Source organism: Penicillium roqueforti (assembly GCF_015533775.1).
Source record: "Penicillium roqueforti strain LCP96 04111 chromosome Unknown scaffold_02, whole genome shotgun sequence".
Classification (NCBI taxonomy): Eukaryota; Fungi; Ascomycota; class Eurotiomycetes; order Eurotiales; family Aspergillaceae; genus Penicillium; species Penicillium roqueforti.
Window position 1 is genome coordinate 2,230,185 of NW_024067566.1, and position 17,713 is coordinate 2,247,897.

Sequence of the window (17,713 nt, forward strand, 5' to 3'; positions counted from 1 at the left end):
CCAAGACATCAAACAAAGACCTAGTGAACGAGGCTTATATCTATAAAACAGCATCTTGCTGCATATCACAGAATAATCAATCGGGCCTTCGTTATGTGCTCGATATTAATGAGAGGAGCTAACTCCTTCGCTTCCATGCCTACTACAAACGAAGGACACTAGAAAAGACAGCCAAACACATTATCAATGCAATTTAGTCCTAATGCTGAATTAATGTAGACAAAACTACAAATATCGAACCTAGCGCATCAAAAAAACATGGCGCTATGCAAAATAACCAGCCCATTCACCTCGTAACAAAGAACATCGTTTGATTGAAATCATACACACATCGAGAATAGGCTCTAAATGAACACAACAATCTCACCACGATCGTTACGTCTTAGCCGTAACGCGCGGAAAAGATCCTTCTCATCATCAGCCCTGCGATCCCGGTCCACCCAGCCGCGCCCATTATCATGACCATGATCAGCATCATACTCCTCCGAGAGCTCACGGTGGAAGCGCTTAAGCGCCTTGTTAAGGGAGCAGCCACGCTGGCTATCCTTTGGGACCAGCGAGAGGAAGTGATAGGCCAGATCGCGCTGCAGGTCCTCGTCCGAGCGCGCCGGCGGCCGCGACTGCCTGTAGACAGCCACTTGGTGGCCGTTCGAGGAGTCAATGGAGACACGGCGCTCGTCGACTTGCTTAAGACGGCGGGAGGGTCTGTCGCCATCGGTGGGGTTTGAGCTCTTGCGCTTAGATTTACGGGAGTCATCGTAGTCGTCTGCGCGCGCGCGGTGCGATTTCTTGTTCTTGCGGACCTCGAGCTGGCCGTCGCCGCTGGAGAAACTACCGCGGCGGGCGTGGACAAGAGCTTTGGGGGCGGAATCTGTGTTGGAGCCGTTGGTGCTCGAGACAGCTGAACCGCCGAACATGGAGGAGACGAGGCGGCCAGCGCGGTTCTTCATTGAGATGCCGAGACCTGGATCACCGTTGCCGTTGGCTTCTTTGCCGTTGCGGCGGCTGCGCTTGATCGGGGACGAGGTATCTTGGTAGGCACGGCGGCTGGTTTCGGGGCTGTCGTCGCCGTCGGCGGATGGGGAGCGCATCATCCGATTCAGGCCGCCGGTCAGGCCGGAATGGTTCAGCATGGGTGTGCCGGCATTGTTGATGATGCTGGACGGAGCATCCATCATTGAGGTGTCGACTGCTTCACCCGGGGTGCTGAGAACCTCTGCTTGACCGCGCTTGCGCTTCTTCTCGCTGACAGTGCCGGGGGCTTTCTCCTCGCGACGGCGGTCCTTCTTCTTCTTAGGTGCGGGCGTGACGAACTCTGTTGACGCATTCGGGGGCGATGCTGAGTGCGGGATGTTGCCGGCACCGTATGAAAAGCCATTCTCCTCGAATGCGATATCGTAATTTTTACCCTCGTCATCCGTGTTGGGGTTTGTTTCGACGCGAGTAAGGGACTGGCTGGGCTCGAAGAGCGATTTGGCATTGGGGTTCATCTTCATCTGTTCCTTGGGTGCGGCAAGGGTGACCTTGGATGCGTTCGGAGTCTCATCGGCGACGAGGTAATCGAACACATTGACGGCCTTGTCATTGTTGGCCGGGGGAGGAGCAGGGGCCCTCACATCACCGACAGGAGGGGGAGTGGGAGCAGGGGGAGGAGGAGCGTTCTTCAGGGCCTCGCCGTCTGAACCGTCGTCCACACGGGGTTGCTGGTGACGGCCGTTGGGATTCTGGTTGGGATTCTGCTTGTTGTTTTGTCCTTTCTTTCCTTTCTGGGGCTTCTCTTTATATAGAGCACCCTGATACTTTTGCGCCTCGGTCATGCATGACTGTGGTGGCCGGTCTCGTTAGCGGATGACTCCCTTGTTGATTCAATAATTAGGACCCTAGTGGAGTAGCCCCACGACCATTATGCGAAAATGCGACGCGGATCCGACGTACCGTATGAGCTCTATATTCCAATCCGTAGAAATGCACCATACAATCGATACAGGTGAAGGAAGCGCCGCGACATTGGCCGCGATGAGGATCGAGCTTTTTCTTAGTGAGAACATCACCACATGCCTACCACAGTGATTGTTAGCAGCGGTTCGAGCGCGGCACACGCCTCAGACATCATATAGGACTTACCTCGCAAGAGAAGGAGACCATTGTTGACACTAAAGATCACCCTATCAGGTGCGCAAAGAAGATTTTGAGGGCGGGATTTTTCAAGAGGGGGGTTGTATCCCTTGAGAAGTCCAGCACAAAACGTCTAAGCGGGGGATTTGCTTTGATACAAACTGCGATATCTCGGCTTTTCCTCTCTTTTTTTTCTTTTTCTTTTCGCGTCGAAAATTGGCGCGCAAGTCCACACTAGTCTCGATCGGGAGCCGGGCTAGGCTATTTTGGGTAATATGAACAGCCTGGGCGCGTCGAGGGAGACCAAAGTGTACTCCTTCCAACTATTTTGGGAACATTCGTCGTATAAAAGAATGCAAAGAATGGGAGAAACCCCTGATTTATCATCTCTTGACTCGGCACATGTTTCAGGGTAACTGGAAAGGCGCAGATCCCATGCGGACATGGATGGCTGGCCTGTCAGGAGACCCCATGCTTTCATTCGCTTCTTCCCAGGATACGAGAAGTCAGACTGGCCGACTGGCCACCCTTGAAACATCCCATCTCGACGGCTGTATGCTATTTTTGGCCCCAACTCAAACACTCTTACCGGACTATACCGACATATGCTAAGATCCGTGATATACCGCCCTTTTTGAGGTTTCCATCATGCTACGCGAAATTAGTTGATCTGTTGGAGGGTTGGTATCGCGAGGGTACGACCTGACGACATCATTGCTGTTGCTGATAGTGAAGAAAGTTTGATCGGTGCTTTGTGCTAAGACAAGCTCGGTATGACGGAATGCGCCTTTTCGTCTGCTCTGCGGTTTAGGGATACTGTCTAGGCCTCTTTGGTCATGCGCGCCATCTTCTACACTTGGTCACCAGGTAGGATGATCTTTGCGCGTAGATTGCTCGGGTCATGCACTTTGTAGGGATCGGCAATCTAGAGGATGCGGGACATGTATACTACTACTAGTCGTTGACCGGCTTGTAGCTCGCTATCATTTGTACTTTTATAGGATTGAGGTAGGCTCTCCAAGTATCTTTATTTTCTGACATGTGTAAATGAGCAAAACCCCCAACAGATATGCTCGGGAAAAAGAGCTAGAAACTAATGATAAGAACTTTCGATACCTCGAGACAGACCTCTTTTTATGCCAAAGCCACATGCATAACACAACAAGGGTATATTGATTGATATTGACATAGTCAACCTACGATTTATAATTGTACAAGGGAGACCAGCTCCATAAGCGTGTGCAACAAGGTGTCTAAGAAGCATCCAAGCGCTGGGTATAAACCAGACAGGACGAGCCCCATGTAATCGAAAGAATAGTCGAAAGAATAGTTGAAAAGTCATCCCGTCAACCACGGGTCGTCCTAAACCACACATTAGCAACCAAACAGCCATAACCACGCGGCACAACAAGAAGTCACTAACTCTTCTTTCGAGATCTCCACTGCAGGACCATCATGCTGCCCCGTAGTCTCCTTCCCAGAATCAGACCGAGAAGTAGCTGACCCCTCCTTGCCCTCACCCACCTTATCGTCCTCACTGCAGCCGCAATCATAGAATTCCCCCAGATTGGTGCAGTCAAACTCAGGCTTATCAAGCATCGCATTGACCTCATTATGAACGAAGCAAGCCCAGCCAGAAGCCGCATTGCGCGACGAAACCTGAGGCGGATACTTGCTCAAATGCTGCATGAAATGCTCAGCACATTCTCCACTGATGTCATCAATCGTTAGTCTCCGATCTGGCACAGAGCACGTAGGCTAGGAATCTCATTACCAAGGATATAACCGAGCAAAAAGGTAGATATAAGAGCGCAGAGCCTCCTTTTGGTCTTCCGTGGGCGTCTCGGGGAACCGCGCCATGACAGTGTGGAAGTACTTCCAAGTCGCACGACCTAATTCAGCTCTGGAAAAGCCACCAATTCTGTAATCAGCAATTTGTCCAATTGCGCTCGTGCATTGCCCAATGTGTCCCTCCCCGGAGCACCTTACTTGACTGTCTCATTGCCTAGCTTCGGCATCACCACGTCGCCCTTCAGTGTGTTATCTTGGATGGTTATCCCCGGCGCGGCTGCCGGTGCCGAGTGGTCGATGTGGCCTGGAGCGCGGACGGCGGGACTCGGTGGCCCCTGAGGTCGAATGAAGAGGAAGAATATGAGGCATAGTGCGATCGCTGTGCTGCTGATAATGCGCCGTGTGATTTGTCGATTCGCCATGTTTGGGGCGGGTGGTGATCGTTGGGGAAAAGCAATGTCGCGAAGCGTCCGGTCGCGGGAGCACCTGGAACTTGTGAGCAGGGAATAGTCCCACGCGGAATACGAGATAGAAGATTTCAGCTGAGGATCTGAGAAATGAGTGCTAAAGGGCTTTGAACGAAGGGGATTCCACGCTTGGGCTCCGGGGAGGCACGCCACAGCTTAGTCATGGGTTCGCCGGGGCCACAAGTGCGAGCCCTAGAAGATTCCTAAAGTGTCTGTCATACGATTGATCCGTATGAAACAATAACATTCAGAGACTCTATTCATACTAGGTGAGCATTGCTCTCCGAATCATAGACTCAGCCCATAGAGACCCACATCGGATGTGCTCCGGGTTTCGACTTCTGAAGTGGATGCGTACCCTACTAGTAGTAATACATTACTGTGCTCATGGATGCCAAACATATATATCTACATCCCATCATGAGTTCCACCTACTGAAATCGAGTCGCTCAAACTTGGAGGTAAGTCCTCCTTGCGTGTACCCCAGTCGCTCTCCTTGTTCCCAAGTGTCAGCTCCAGCATCATACCTCGAGTAAAGAATTCATGTCCAATCCAGTTCTTGGTGTAGGGCTTTCCATTGAGCTTGGCACTCTGGATATATATATTCTTGTAGGTTTTGTCAAAGTTGACATTCCGAATGGTCGCAGTCTGATTGGTTTCAGGGTGGGTGATTGCGACGGCCTTGAAGAACGGAGGAATTATCAGGTACACATTCTGACCGGGATTCGGGAACAGGCCCATCATGCTCCATGCCAGGAATGAGCCCATGGCTCCCGAGTCGTCGTTGCCTGGTAGCCCGCTATGCGTGGCGTTGAATGAAGATGGGATGTAAGCGTGGGCTCGGCTGGCGGACAGACCAGGGCGTCCCGCGTAGTGATAATCATACACGGTCAAGAAGACAGGTTCATTGCCCATGTCTGCCAAGCCAGAGGTGTGGAAATAGTCTAATCGAGACACGAAGGATTCTGGGCCGCCGACTATCTTGATCAACTTTGCCATGTCATGTGGGACAAAACTATATTGGATTAGCGTTAGAAGCTGACTGGGAAGAAAGAGTACACGCACAATAGATACTCCCAGATGCTGGACTCGAATGTCTCGGAAGGATTCGAGGTGAGAGAGCACCACGACGCCAGAGCACTACAGGCAATAGGATCCTGATAGCCCCAGGTTCCGTTGATGTACTTTGGCTGAAAGAACCCAGTAAAGCCAGTGTCTGTTCCATTCCCTAGGAACGATTTCTGGTCTTCTTTGTACAAGTTCTGCCAGTTGCCAGACCGAGATAAATAAGTGGTGTAATCATTTTTGCCGAGGCCCTTGGCTACAACGGACAGACCGTAGTCATTGTACGCGTACTCCAGGGTTCGGGAGATACTCCGTGAATTAGTCCCAAATCCAATATAGTCGAAGTCCAGATATGGAATATAGTTGAGGTGCTTCCAGCTCTGCAGACCCCCTCGCCCTTCATATGACCATTCGAGTGGCTCATTCTCTGCATCGTTGACCATAGCTTTGTAGGCAAGTTCCCAGTCAATACCCGTCAGGTTCTTCACATAGGCATCTGCGAGAACAATATCGGCATTGGAACCTCCCTGCGTCCAGCCTTTGCAGAGACTCATGCGGCAATCGGGCAGCCATCCTTCGTGCTTGAAGGTGTCCAGCAAGCTACGGACCATCTTTGACTGTGATTTTGGGTCAATGATTGTAAGGAACGGGTGCTGTGCTCGGAAAGCGTCCCACAGGCAGTAGAAAGAGTCAAAGTATGGCTCGTCGCTTTTCCATAGTGGATTTTCCCCGGTCAGATCTTGAGGTGATAACATGGTACGGTAGATACCACTCCAGAAACTGCTGATCATGTCTTTACTGACGCCACCCGACGTGACCTTGATAGGACTGAGCTTTTCCTTCCATGCAGCCTCTGCACTCTTACGTAGATGATCAAACGCATCCTCCGGTTCAGGCACTTCCGCTTCGGCATTTTTACAGGCTTGATCCGAGCTGACAAAGCTGATGCCCACCCTCACAGTCACAATTCCATTCTTTGGACGACCAAATGACATATAGCCTCCGGCTTGAAGGTAGAAGTTGTTGAAGCCGCGAGTGACAAACAACTCCTGCACTGATCCAGCTCGGTCATTGACCCAGATCCCGGCCTCATCGACCTCAGCGTCACCAAAATCAGCACAGAAATATGACTTGTAAGAGCCAGCCCCGAAACTCGGCAAGAAAGTACCATTGCCTTTAATTTGACCTTTGTCGGCGTCAAGGCTGATGGAAGCATTCTGTCGACTATCCCACAGATCAGTTAAATCCACCGAGATCAACGGATTGAGATCGGTTCCATCCGCCAACTTTCCCTTTGGGAAGGTAAATCGATACAATGCTGTGCGCCGCGCCGCAGTCATCTCAGCCTTAATGCCATTCTCGAGTGTCAGGGCAAAGTAGCCAGGTTGCGCAACCACAGAATCATTCTTGTAGTGAACCGCGCGAGCAGCTTTAGGGAACTTGCAATTATCCAAGATATTGTCTTTGCAGTACTGTGGGAACAGAGGAAAGTTTCCCATAGACGGGTTCCCGCCTGTGCCACTGTCATGCATATGCGAAAAGCCAGTGACATTGCTCCCATCAGTCGAAAAACCTCCGGTATTCTGGCCATCGACATCGGCGACGGGTTTCGCCATGCCATACGGGATGCTTGCACCTGCAAAGACATTACCGCCATTGGTTGATCCGATCAGGGGATTGACATAGTGGAGATCATCTTGGGTTGCTACAGTGCCTAGGACGCATTGGAGGAGTAGGAGGCTGCACAACTTATTTCTCTGCAAAATTGCCATGACGCTCTGGAATGTGAAGCTTGGAACATACGTAATAGCGCGTTGGGTTTGCGGATTTGGGCTGTCAATAACACGATAGACGCAGAAGATGGGAAGAGAGACCGAGTCCCTTCTGCAAGGGGTGGTTTTTCATATCGCTGTGTTGCAACGTCGCATTGTTCATGCGATCGACGGCCTAAATAGTGTTAGTGTTGGAGTTACGGAGACCTTTGAGTGCGGGGTTAGTGTATCCCCAAGTCAACAATGTACTGAAGCATGTTTTGCAGTTCCGCATTGCCAGATGAAAGCGAAACAAGGCCCTTTCGAATCATCCTAAGGTATTGACTTCAAATTATAGCCGTAGAGTTGAGTCTCTTTATAAGTACAGCCTCTTTCCAAGGTTGAGACTCTGGTCAAACAACGAATATTTGATAAATATAGATCATGTGATCCACTCTCTGGCCACTTGACATTATCATTTCTTCGTCACTTTTATCATTCACGAAAATAGAACCTACACTTCATCTTGTCATCCCTTATGCCATCTGCACGGGAATCTACTGCATCTCAGTACACCAGACTACAACCACCAAGCTTTCATGGATTGATACTTCCAAGATGAACAAGAAAATGCCAATAAACCTGCCCGGTCTTCCTCTTGAGCTGTTGCTCATGATATCCGAGCACTGTCGACATTGCCTGTCTCGCGTTATGCAGCGACCAATTGTTTTTTTTGCTTGGGATCTGCATGTCAGTCACAGCCTGCCAAAGGGCCGCACTGGGTGCCCTGAGGATGGGCGGCGTATCGATTTTCTGACACGCTTTGCCCGTGACTTGCCACAGTATTATCTCTGCCACGCTTGCCTACGACTCCATATTTGGCAAAATGTGGCTCTACCAGGTCCCAAATTCAAAGTCCCAGCCTGCGTAGAGTCCCTCGATCGAAAGGTACATCGCCTCAAATTGCCTCTTTACGTTATGCATTACCCAAGCCACGCGTACTACAAATTCCATTGTGTTCATCTTCAACTTTCCATGCGAAGGTTTTACCGTGGAGCTCAATTTGGAATACCCGTTCCGTCATTGCTCTATACAGAGGCTGGGACTAATCCTATCACGAAAAAAGCACTGAAACTCACCAAACCGTACGACGAAGAGAAATTTCAATGTAGTCATATGACAACTTTACTGTCTATTGATGTTCGAATCTGCTCGAACCCTCCGAGCCTTTACTTACGAACGCAAGAGCTTGCGGTAGTAAGACGACAATACCTATCATTGTTATTTCCAGATCCTAAAAACGAGTTTATGCACGTCTGTATGCATATTAACCGTGGCTTTAAATTAATCTCTGTCGTTCACAGACTTACTAATAAATATAGCTATGACCCGACAACAAAACCCCGAGATCAAGGGCGTTGTGATAAAAGCAATGCCTCATGGCAAATCGAGATACGGAGTATGGGACAGAAAGAAGTGTGCCTTGTGTTCACCCGGTGGCTCGACTTAGGACCAGGACTAAGCCCAGACGATGATCGGTGGAGGTGTCACAATGACCACGAATTCGAAGTCAACTTGGCAGAACATGAAAAGGTTGATCCCTGACAGCAATTTGAAAATGACTCCACACAGGCCAATTGCTCGGATGCGCTCTCAAGAGGAGGAAATGTATTATCGTAACATCCGATTTATTCAAAATCAGACATATCGAAGCTTGATGACTCGCTTTGGGGTATCCGACTGGTGCTTATACGTAGAACAATAGCGAAATCGCTCTTCTTGCTGTGTTGTTAGTTGGAATAGCCCAATGCATTGGTACTTGAAGGATATAACTGGGGGAAATCGCAGGAGCAGACCAGGTTCCAATCATTGCAAGCAATTCAACTCGGCCCATGTCGATGAGGAATATTTTTGCTTGTTTGATTGCATGGGGGGTGCCTGCCGTTTGTGACTTGATTGCCTTATCGGGAAGGCACCTCCTCCTCCTCATAGCAATGACTCGCCTCCTCTACATTTCCTTTTTCTTTCTTTCTTTATTTCTTTCTATCTTTCTTCGTCATTGTCATAGCTTCGTTTATTGAGACCCCCCTGCCTGCGCAATTAAACAAGCGAAAGTACAGTCTATATTCTTTATCGTCATGGGCCGAGTTAAATCGCTTGCAGTGATTGGGACTTTCATTTACAGACATACTCTAGGTCGCCATGGTGGACAAACTCCATCACATTACCGACCTCCCATTGCGGAAATGGTCCCGCGCATCAGGCTACGATTAGACATTAAATTGACGGTGATCTGATCGTACAAAAAAGAAACACTAACAATTTGCCCGCTTGCCCATTAGCCGTGTCAAGTTTGTTAAAGGAGCTGCAAATTGCTTTCCTTTACCGAAAGTCAACTTTGTCATGGCTGCTAACCAGTTCATATATTCCAATGGATGTAGTGGAACAGCTTACAATTAGATTTGTTCTACATATGGTGTGCACAAACTAACAGACTGCTTTCTTACAGGTTTCATAAAAGGATGATCAAACGGGGATTCCGACGGGTTCGTGGGCGCAGCGAACTCCACATGGTGGCAAGGGAGGTCAACATCATTCACGTAGGGAGGGGATCATGGATGAATGGGTGTGGATAATTCAAGATCAGATTAGATGACATGGCACGATTGATTTGATTGATTAATCTAAGTTCCTGGAGACCAAAAGGATTTTTGGTTTGCTCAAGGAATTCCTCGGTCACAGCCAATATAAAGTTTTTGCTCTCGCACGCGACCGTTGAAGGGTGTGGGCAAGAAACATGATCCGTACAGAGTACTGATAATAACAAATAGTATTCCATACGAAGTAGAGTAGTACCGCGAGGCGCCTCGAACGCTTCGAGACAATGCGATCTAGCCCCGAGACCCATCCCGCATGTAGACCTTGCCTGGACAGATAGAAGCTTGGGTTACCATCGCCATAAACCCCGGTTCCGCGTATCTGATCGGAATCAGATAAGTCAAAAACCAGACAAGAGGGCGTGAAAGTCAAATTTCGCGGAGGACCCGAAGAAGATCTCGTTCCACAATGCTCAATTGAGTTCATATGGCGACTTCAAAGGCCCCGAGAAGATGATGATTCATGCACGAGGTCAATAAATGCTTGCTGTTTTGGGCACTAATTGGGGGCTGGAAACGACCTTGATCTTTCCTTTGTGTTAAGCTTCTCGCGAACCTTACACTGTACACCGCGTGGAAACGCAAGGGACCGGGTAGCCTTTCCTAGAGGGCAGTAAGGGGAAAAAGGAACATAGTGAGACAGATGATGGCATGACTCGAATAAAACGGTCTTCGTGATATCCGGCCAGCCCTTCAAGTGGTTTGGCGTAAGTGGTGGACGCAAACGGGATGGCCGCATCAAGCAGGTAGCAGCCCTGAAAAGAGACTTTGGGCGGGGAAGCGCTAGTCCAGAATAGGAGGGAGACTCGAATCTCGGCCAATCGGGGCTGCGGCCCCCACACCATCTAGGGGCTTATTGGGGATGATCGCCGTCACGGCAGCCCCTGATTGGGCCCAATATCAGATCAACTGGACCCTGTCCGCTCACCCCGAGATTATCTGATCGTCGCATCGGAGCCTCCGTTCGAGACCGAGGAGGGGAAAAAAATGGAGATGTCTTGGACGACTGCGGGACTTTCTGGTCTGGAAGCTCTCGGGCCTCTGTTCGTCCGAATTAATAGAAAAAAGAACCCCTCTAGCGTCGCAGATCTTTCCTTTCTCCTTCCCATCCTCCCATTCCGCCCAATACTCAATCCTTGTATATCCTCACACAGTCCCGGAAGCACCTGGGGATCTGGCATCCGGTTTGATTTCCTGATCGGACGAAAGGGATACACAGTAATGGGTCTCCCCGCGACCGCTGAAGGTCGCGATGACGGCAAAATTATCGACCGAACTATAATCGGGGAGGAATCACACAGCTCGCAAAATGAGAAATCGGAGACACGCGAGGACAATGGCGACGGGTCATCATATGATCCTGAATCACCTCCCAGATTGGACGGCTCCCATGGGGGCGACATGCTCGACGATGAGAAGGAATTGGAACTGCACCCCGACATGATCACGGAGGGTGCCGAGTTAGGTCAGCAGAAGGCGGAAGCAGCAGCGCTCGCATGGAGCTGGCCAGCTTTGGTTGGAATATATGCTTGGTGAGTAGATCGTGGCTCATTCGTTCCGGCGCTCTTGCGATGAAACCAATTTTCTGACAATGACCGAACTTGCAGGATCTGGATCTGCACATTTATGTTGGCGTTCCACTCGAATATAAGCGGCTTCCTAATCAACTACATTCAGGGAGGGTTCAAGTCCGCACCGCAGGTCTCAACATCCTATATCCTCGCGAATATCGTGGGCGGCGTTCTTAAGCTGCCGCTTGGTAAGACCTTGAACTTGTGGGGTCGTGCTGAGGCTCTGGTGGTCTCGACCAGCATTTACCTTCTTGGTATGATCATCCTCACTGCATGCAATGGTCCCAATGGATATGCTGCCGGCTACGTGCTGTATTGGATTGGTTACTACTGCCTATACCTGATCTTGAATGTTTTCGTCGCCGATACCTCGGGTCTAAAGAACCGAGCGTTCGCCTTCGGCTTTATGCAGACTCCATTTATCTGTACTGCATTCACGGGCAGCATTGCAGCAAACTCGATATACGCCAATTTCGGGTGGCGCTGGGGTTATGGCATCTTCTGCATCGTGATGCCGTTTGTGTTCTTGCCCCTCGCCATGGCTTTCAAGTACTTTGAGAAAAAGGCACAGAAAAACGGCATCTTCCGACGACAGCCCAGTGGTCGCACGGTTGGACAGTCTATCATTCACTATATCCATGAATTTGATGGTAAGGATACTCAAACCAAAGCTCGGGATATTCACACTAACATTCTATTACTAGTCATTGGCGCTTTCTTGCTAATGAGTGGTTGGGTAATGTTCCTCCTGTCATTCAGTTTGGCGCAATATGGCCGCTCTACGTATGCGAGCGCAAAGTTTATTGCTCTCATCATCGTCGGTGTCTTCATGCTGTTCGTCTTTGCAGCATGGGAGAAATGGGGCGCACGAACCCACTTTATCCGCTACGAGTTGATCAAGCGGCCGACCATTCTAGGCGCATGTATACTGGCTGCCGTGCTGTTTTTCAGTTTCGAACTCTGGGATCAGTACTTCTACAACTACGTCTTGATATCCTACGATATTTCCGCAGTCCATGCAAATTATATGATCCAGATTTACAACGTCGGCTCTTGCTTCTTCTCTCCCGTCATCGGAGCTATAATCTGGGCCACTGCACGCTTCAAATACATCTGCCTGTTCTTCGGAGCCCCGCTCATGATCCTCGGCTCCGGCCTGATGATTTACTTCCGTGGCGCAGACCACGGCATTGGCTACGTTGTTATGTGTCAGATATTCATCGCCTTCGCCGGCGGCACCCTCGTCATTGGCGAAGACATGGCTGTTATGGCGGCAGGTGGCCGCGAGGGAACTCCGATGATGCTGGCCCTCATCGGATTGTTCTCGAATATCGGCGGCGCGATTGGCCTGGCTGTTGGTGCCGCTATATACAACAATGTCTTTGTCAATACCCTCGCGAAACACTTGCCCGACGACTTGAAGTCTAATGCTACCGAGATCTACTTGAATGGTATCACTGTGCAGTCAACCTACCCATGGGGAACCCCTCTTCGCGAAGCTGTCGCCTATACGTGGGGCTATGCCCAGCGTCTGAATTGCATTGCTTCTACTGCCGTCTTGGCTTTGACCATTCCTTGCATTCTGGTCTGGAAGAACTACGACGTTAACCTGAAGCAGAACAAGGGTAAGATGATCTTCTAGAAGGGTTTCCGTTGCACGGGTGTCTATGTATTGTTTATGTATTGTTTATGTGTTCTTTTGGTGCGCTTAATTCTCTGCCGCGCAGAGAGAGGGCCGCTACTTTCATTTGTAAATTTATTATAATTATCTCGTTGAGCGTGGATGATGTGAATGTCTATATTGGCACCAAGGTGATTGGTCATTTTGCAATTATTAGAACCAAAGAATTTTTTTCTTCGTTTCGCCTGCCTCTATGGCCCATGTACACATATTCTAACCATGCTGAATCACATCCTTTAGTACTGGAATTAATTACCAAAATGAGGCGACGGCAAGAAGACCGCGGTGGGGTTGACCGCAACCCGCGATTGGTTCAAGACTCATACATCCAAAGGTCGACTTTAATTTCACCTCTCTTCCTTCTAACCATTGGCATCACCCTCAAGGTGAGATATTGAATTACCTTCACCATGCCTCCATCCGCGGCAATGAATTTACGCAATTCCTTTGGCGATCGGAAGATCCCCGATATCTCGCGCAAGATTACGGCATGTGTCTTGTGTCGCAAACTCAAGGTGAGGACTACACGGTTCTAAAAAGAGAGCTATATACTAATACCGATGCAGATAAAATGCCATATGACTGATAATAAGCCCCCTTGCAGCCGCTGTAAAGGGCGTGGGCTTGCGTGTTCTGTCAATAAGAGCCTCCAAATGCTCTTGGAGAATGATGCTTCGCATGTTGTCCCCATAGCCCGTGGTTTCACTTATAACTCTGGCTGATACATAGGTTTAGATGGAAGGAACAGATGGAAGATCGAATGAGCAAGCTAGAACAGTCTATCGAACAAAACACAACTCAGCCTTCTGCGGTTGCCTCGGGCAATGCCGCTCTGCCGCAGCCACTTAGTTTCAACAGCGTCGAAACTGACATTCCCGGCGGTTTATCTAATTCCCTACCTCTGGAGACACCTGAAACTGTCACTTTAAATCTATCATGCAGTCTTGGCGCATTTCCAGCATCGTCTATCATCAATCTTACGCTGGGTAACATTGGAGCAGCCCCAGGACGAAACCCCGACCCAGTTTCATGCGGATATATCTCACAGGAGATAGCAGAGGAACTCTTCGTATTCTTCAAGCAAAACTTGGACCCTTGCATTCACAATACCCTCGGCGAGAACGACTCTTTCAGTACCATCCGTACACGCTCTCCGCTCTTCATCACTGCAATATGCACAGTGTCTGCCTTTTGCACTGGCTCCGATAAATACAGTCCCTTACTAAAACATTTCACAACCCAAGTCTCCGCGAAGTTATTTTCGTGCAATCATACATTCGACGACGTCCGCGCGCTGTGTATTGGAGCTTTATGGTTGAATGAAGTTTCCACCGCGCTGAACAGTTTAGGTGAGCGACAGTGACACTAATGGTCTCAGATCTTGCCTGTCAGTATACTAACAATTATTCAGCTGTTCGCATTTCCACAGAGTTGGATTTGCACAGGTGCATCACAAAAATGCCTCACACAAAACGAGCCTGCTATGACCGTACCCGGTTATACTGGCTGGTATACCTCTGCGATCATCACTGCTCTCTCATCCACGGAAGACCTCCCCTTACGCGAGACTTCTTTTCATTAAGAAGGCCACGAGATTTTCTGCAAAGCTATTTCACCAACGCTTCTGACTTAAGTCTAATCAGCCAGGTCGAGCTGTGGTCTATCAGCAGTCGTGTCTTTGACATGTTCGGTGCTGATATTGAGTACAGTGCCGCTAGTCAGCGGTCGAATAAGCTGACGCAGCTGAGTGCTGCCTACGATATATGGCTGGAGGAATGGCTTGCCATGCTTTCCTTCACGAACGCACCGAGCACATTTTCACGCCGTGTCTTCGATCTTTATTTCCATTCCGCGAAATTGTATCTCTTCTCGCATATTTTTCGAGGCTCGTCGCAGGATACAAAACTCTCCAACTCTGGGTCCGAATCTGATACCGACGCGGACAAGTTTGCACACGGCGCGGCGAGATGTGCTCTGGCAATTATCAGGTGCATTGTGGATGACAATAAATCATCCTCGTGGCTGGGAAAATTACCAACCTATATCGGGACTATGGTGGCATTTGCCTGTGTCTGCTTGGTAAAGATATCCGTCGAGCAAAGACCGTGGGCTCAGGACCTTCAAGCCGAGGGTATTCCCAGTTACCTTCAGCGACTAGTTCAGGTCCTCCTCTCGTCGCCGGTTGTCAACCACCCTACACATCCTCTACTGAGCATTGCCAGGAGTCTGGAGACTGCCACTGCTGTCGCTGGGGGTGTATATGGCCAAGACTCTCTAGCCTCAATCGATATGCGAGATTTGGACCTTGATCTGGGATTTTTTGATATGTTTACCAGCGATACGTTGAATGGGTGTACTGATAACCACGGTGCATTTCCAGGGATGTGAGCTCAACACTCAAGGCCGCTTCATAATCTTTTTTTCTTTTTCTTTTTCTTTGCCTTTCGACAACTTCCGGGGCAGCAGCATATACCTCCTAGAGGACGCGGAGAGTCTCGGAGTCGCCATGCACGGCTGCAACAAAGAAGACATCCTGGGGGTCGCACTCTGTAGCTTTCTAGTAGCCTCTTGCGACGGCAGGATTAGTTAGTTACAGCTTATACTTAATTTTACCCTTGGCTGAGGATAGTTTTTGCCCTAAACAAAATGTCGGCAGCGATCTAAGGTGGTCTATTTCATGTATTCTCAGTAGAATCCTGAAAAGTGCAGCGAATGAATTTCACACTAAAAGCTATAAGGGCACATTAGTAGCATTAACATAAAGAGCAACCTGGGACAGAATAAGAATATCAACGAGAATAAGAAGCATTTTCAAAGCACCGTCCATCCTCTGTCAATCAAATCATCCAGGTAGGGTGACAAGGCCCAGGCAGAGCCTTCTGCCCCAAGCTGAAAGAACCCAACGATACTTCCATCTTCGTTGTCATCTACAACGATGGGCGCGCCACAAACTCCTTCCCGGATCGAACTAGTAGTGGGCCCATAGAGACGGTAAATATTCTCCGTAATGAACTCAGTGAACGGGACCACGATACCGGGAGGTCGTGGTGGACTTCGATCCTTAACTCCAGCCACCCCGAGAAACACTGCTCCGCTTGCCATACCGTCTGCACAACACCATGTATTATTTTGGACTTCAGTGGAACGGATGAGGCGATTCGGAGGCTGGGCTTGGGAAATATTCCCCATTTGTGAATGTTGTCGACGGGTAAAGTTTCACCAAAGCGACGTCAAGGGCATCGAACCGTTCGTCAATGTGACCAATGCAAACGCCCCCATTCTGAGAGGACGGATGATAGACCTCATCAGAGTTGATAAATCCGTGATTGGAGACAGTAAGTCTGATATATCCTGAATCGGTGTTTCTAAGTTTCACGCCGGCAGTTGAAGCCATGGTGGCATCGAGGTAACCACTGTCTCTGTTAGTAAGGCCACACTCCACTCGCACTTCTGGGCAGAGAGTTTGGAGGTCAGTCAGGAAATAGTTAGTCGTATCCTGAACCGTTCCAGGTGTGATACAGCGTTCTCTGCTTTGGCACGTCAGAGGCCAAAACGGCGTATGACTGTGGTGGTATACAGTGAGGAGACCACCGACTCTTCCTGGGAGAGATCGGGTGCTGTATGATCTTCCATCAAGCGCGATCTCAACAATGATGATAGGAGCAATGTAATTGACAGCCTGCACTGTCACAAGCCTACCCAGGGCCCGTAGAACCGCTTCCCGTTGCTTTTCGGATGGTCTCTCCCACTTCGGTAGTTGAAAATGCGGAGAGAGGGGATCAGGTAGCCTCGGGTTGCTGTAATCGGTGTTCGTTGTCAAGTAGGGCCAGTTGGATCCGGCAGGGATAAACGTTGCTGCAACACATGCCACAGTCAAAGGGATTGGATTTGGGGGAAAACGGGTTTCAATGATGATGTCTGGCCAGCTGTAGGTCACACTTTCCGCGCGGAAGGCATCGACAATCCACTTCCTTTCTTCAGGTGTAGGAAAGCGGAAATCGTGTACATGATCATCCCAGAGAGAGAACGGGGCTGGATCAGAAGCATTTCGGGCGCCGTATCCATTGTTAGTTACCCAAGTAAAAAACTTGGGCTGGTGGGAAGCGGTGGGTTGTTCTGGAGGAGCGGTACTTTCAGGGTGGGAATGCAACAGCGTTTCGTAAGTCTGTTGCCTTGATCCAAATGCGACATATGGCATTTGGAAGCGCAGCGTTTCCACCGCAGATAGTCGTTGCTGCATACCGTCCCGATAGGCTATGTGGCCTCGGCTATCGATCTGAACACGGGCTCAGACAGACAGGTATTTGTGTTGACACACTTGGGGAAAAGGCAGTGATGTGACGTTCAGCCGGACTCTGAGTACAGGATGTAGCAGATGATGTTGTCTGAGATAGAGTGAACTAAGTAACCTAATTTCAAAGGGAAGTGACGATTTCAAACGGAAGTGACGGAAGGATCTATACTCTGCCAGGTACGGCAGCCTTATCTCCCCGCTAGTTACGGAGTAGTTAGCTAACTTATCGCGCTAGCATGTTGACTAAGCACGGTCGCCCCTTTGGGTTTAGTGGGTGCACTCTGAATATTCTTCTTCGGGACCGCCATCGTAGACCAATCT

The 17,713-nt window shown here is 49.5% G+C and overlaps 7 protein-coding genes across 7 annotated transcripts; 3 read left to right on the forward strand and 4 right to left on the reverse strand.

The window, feature by feature from the left end:
* Nucleotides 1–344: 344 nt before the first annotated feature.
* Nucleotides 345–2,145, reverse strand: LCP9604111_2310 (LYAR-type C2HC zinc finger protein; the record flags this gene model as incomplete). Its single annotated transcript, XM_039069774.1, has 3 exons — nucleotides 345–1,823; nucleotides 1,936–2,058; nucleotides 2,125–2,145. 3 exons carry the CDS (start codon nucleotides 2,143–2,145, stop codon nucleotides 345–347), a joined length of 1,623 nt encoding a protein of 540 aa, XP_038932437.1.
* A 1,316-nt stretch (nucleotides 2,146–3,461) lies between these two features.
* On the reverse strand, nucleotides 3,462–4,328 carry LCP9604111_2311 (flavin-linked sulfhydryl oxidase ERV2; the record flags this gene model as incomplete). The annotated part of the gene is made up of 4 exons (XM_039069775.1): nucleotides 3,462–3,477; nucleotides 3,539–3,826; nucleotides 3,890–4,018; nucleotides 4,105–4,328. 4 exons carry the CDS (start codon nucleotides 4,326–4,328, stop codon nucleotides 3,462–3,464), a joined length of 657 nt encoding a protein of 218 aa, XP_038932438.1.
* A 453-nt stretch (nucleotides 4,329–4,781) lies between these two features.
* On the reverse strand, nucleotides 4,782–7,210 carry LCP9604111_2312 (CAZyme family GH92; the record flags this gene model as incomplete). Its single annotated transcript, XM_039069776.1, has 2 exons — nucleotides 4,782–5,388; nucleotides 5,439–7,210. The coding sequence occupies 2 exons, from the start codon at nucleotides 7,208–7,210 to the stop codon at nucleotides 4,782–4,784; spliced, it is 2,379 nt and encodes a 792-aa protein (XP_038932439.1).
* Nucleotides 7,211–11,067: 3,857 nt separating this feature from the next.
* On the forward strand, nucleotides 11,068–13,059 carry sit2 (putative siderochrome-iron transporter; the record flags this gene model as incomplete). The annotated part of the gene is made up of 3 exons (XM_039069777.1): nucleotides 11,068–11,378; nucleotides 11,454–12,067; nucleotides 12,122–13,059. The coding sequence occupies 3 exons, from the start codon at nucleotides 11,068–11,070 to the stop codon at nucleotides 13,057–13,059; spliced, it is 1,863 nt and encodes a 620-aa protein (XP_038932440.1).
* Nucleotides 13,060–13,508: 449 nt separating this feature from the next.
* Nucleotides 13,509–13,820, forward strand: LCP9604111_2314 (Zn(II)2Cys6 transcription factor domain-containing protein; the record flags this gene model as incomplete). The annotated part of the gene is made up of 2 exons (XM_039069778.1): nucleotides 13,509–13,613; nucleotides 13,665–13,820. 2 exons carry the CDS (start codon nucleotides 13,509–13,511, stop codon nucleotides 13,818–13,820), a joined length of 261 nt encoding a protein of 86 aa, XP_038932441.1.
* Nucleotides 13,821–13,858: 38 nt separating this feature from the next.
* LCP9604111_2315 (fungal specific transcription factor domain-containing protein) lies at nucleotides 13,859–15,486 on the forward strand (the record flags this gene model as incomplete). Its single annotated transcript, XM_039069779.1, has 2 exons — nucleotides 13,859–14,447; nucleotides 14,510–15,486. The coding sequence occupies 2 exons, from the start codon at nucleotides 13,859–13,861 to the stop codon at nucleotides 15,484–15,486; spliced, it is 1,566 nt and encodes a 521-aa protein (XP_038932442.1).
* A 748-nt stretch (nucleotides 15,487–16,234) lies between these two features.
* Nucleotides 16,235–17,338, reverse strand: LCP9604111_2316 (uncharacterized protein; the record flags this gene model as incomplete). Its single annotated transcript, XM_039069780.1, has 1 exon — nucleotides 16,235–17,338. One exon carries the CDS (start codon nucleotides 17,336–17,338, stop codon nucleotides 16,235–16,237), a length of 1,104 nt encoding a protein of 367 aa, XP_038932443.1.
* Nucleotides 17,339–17,713: the final 375 nt, after the last annotated feature.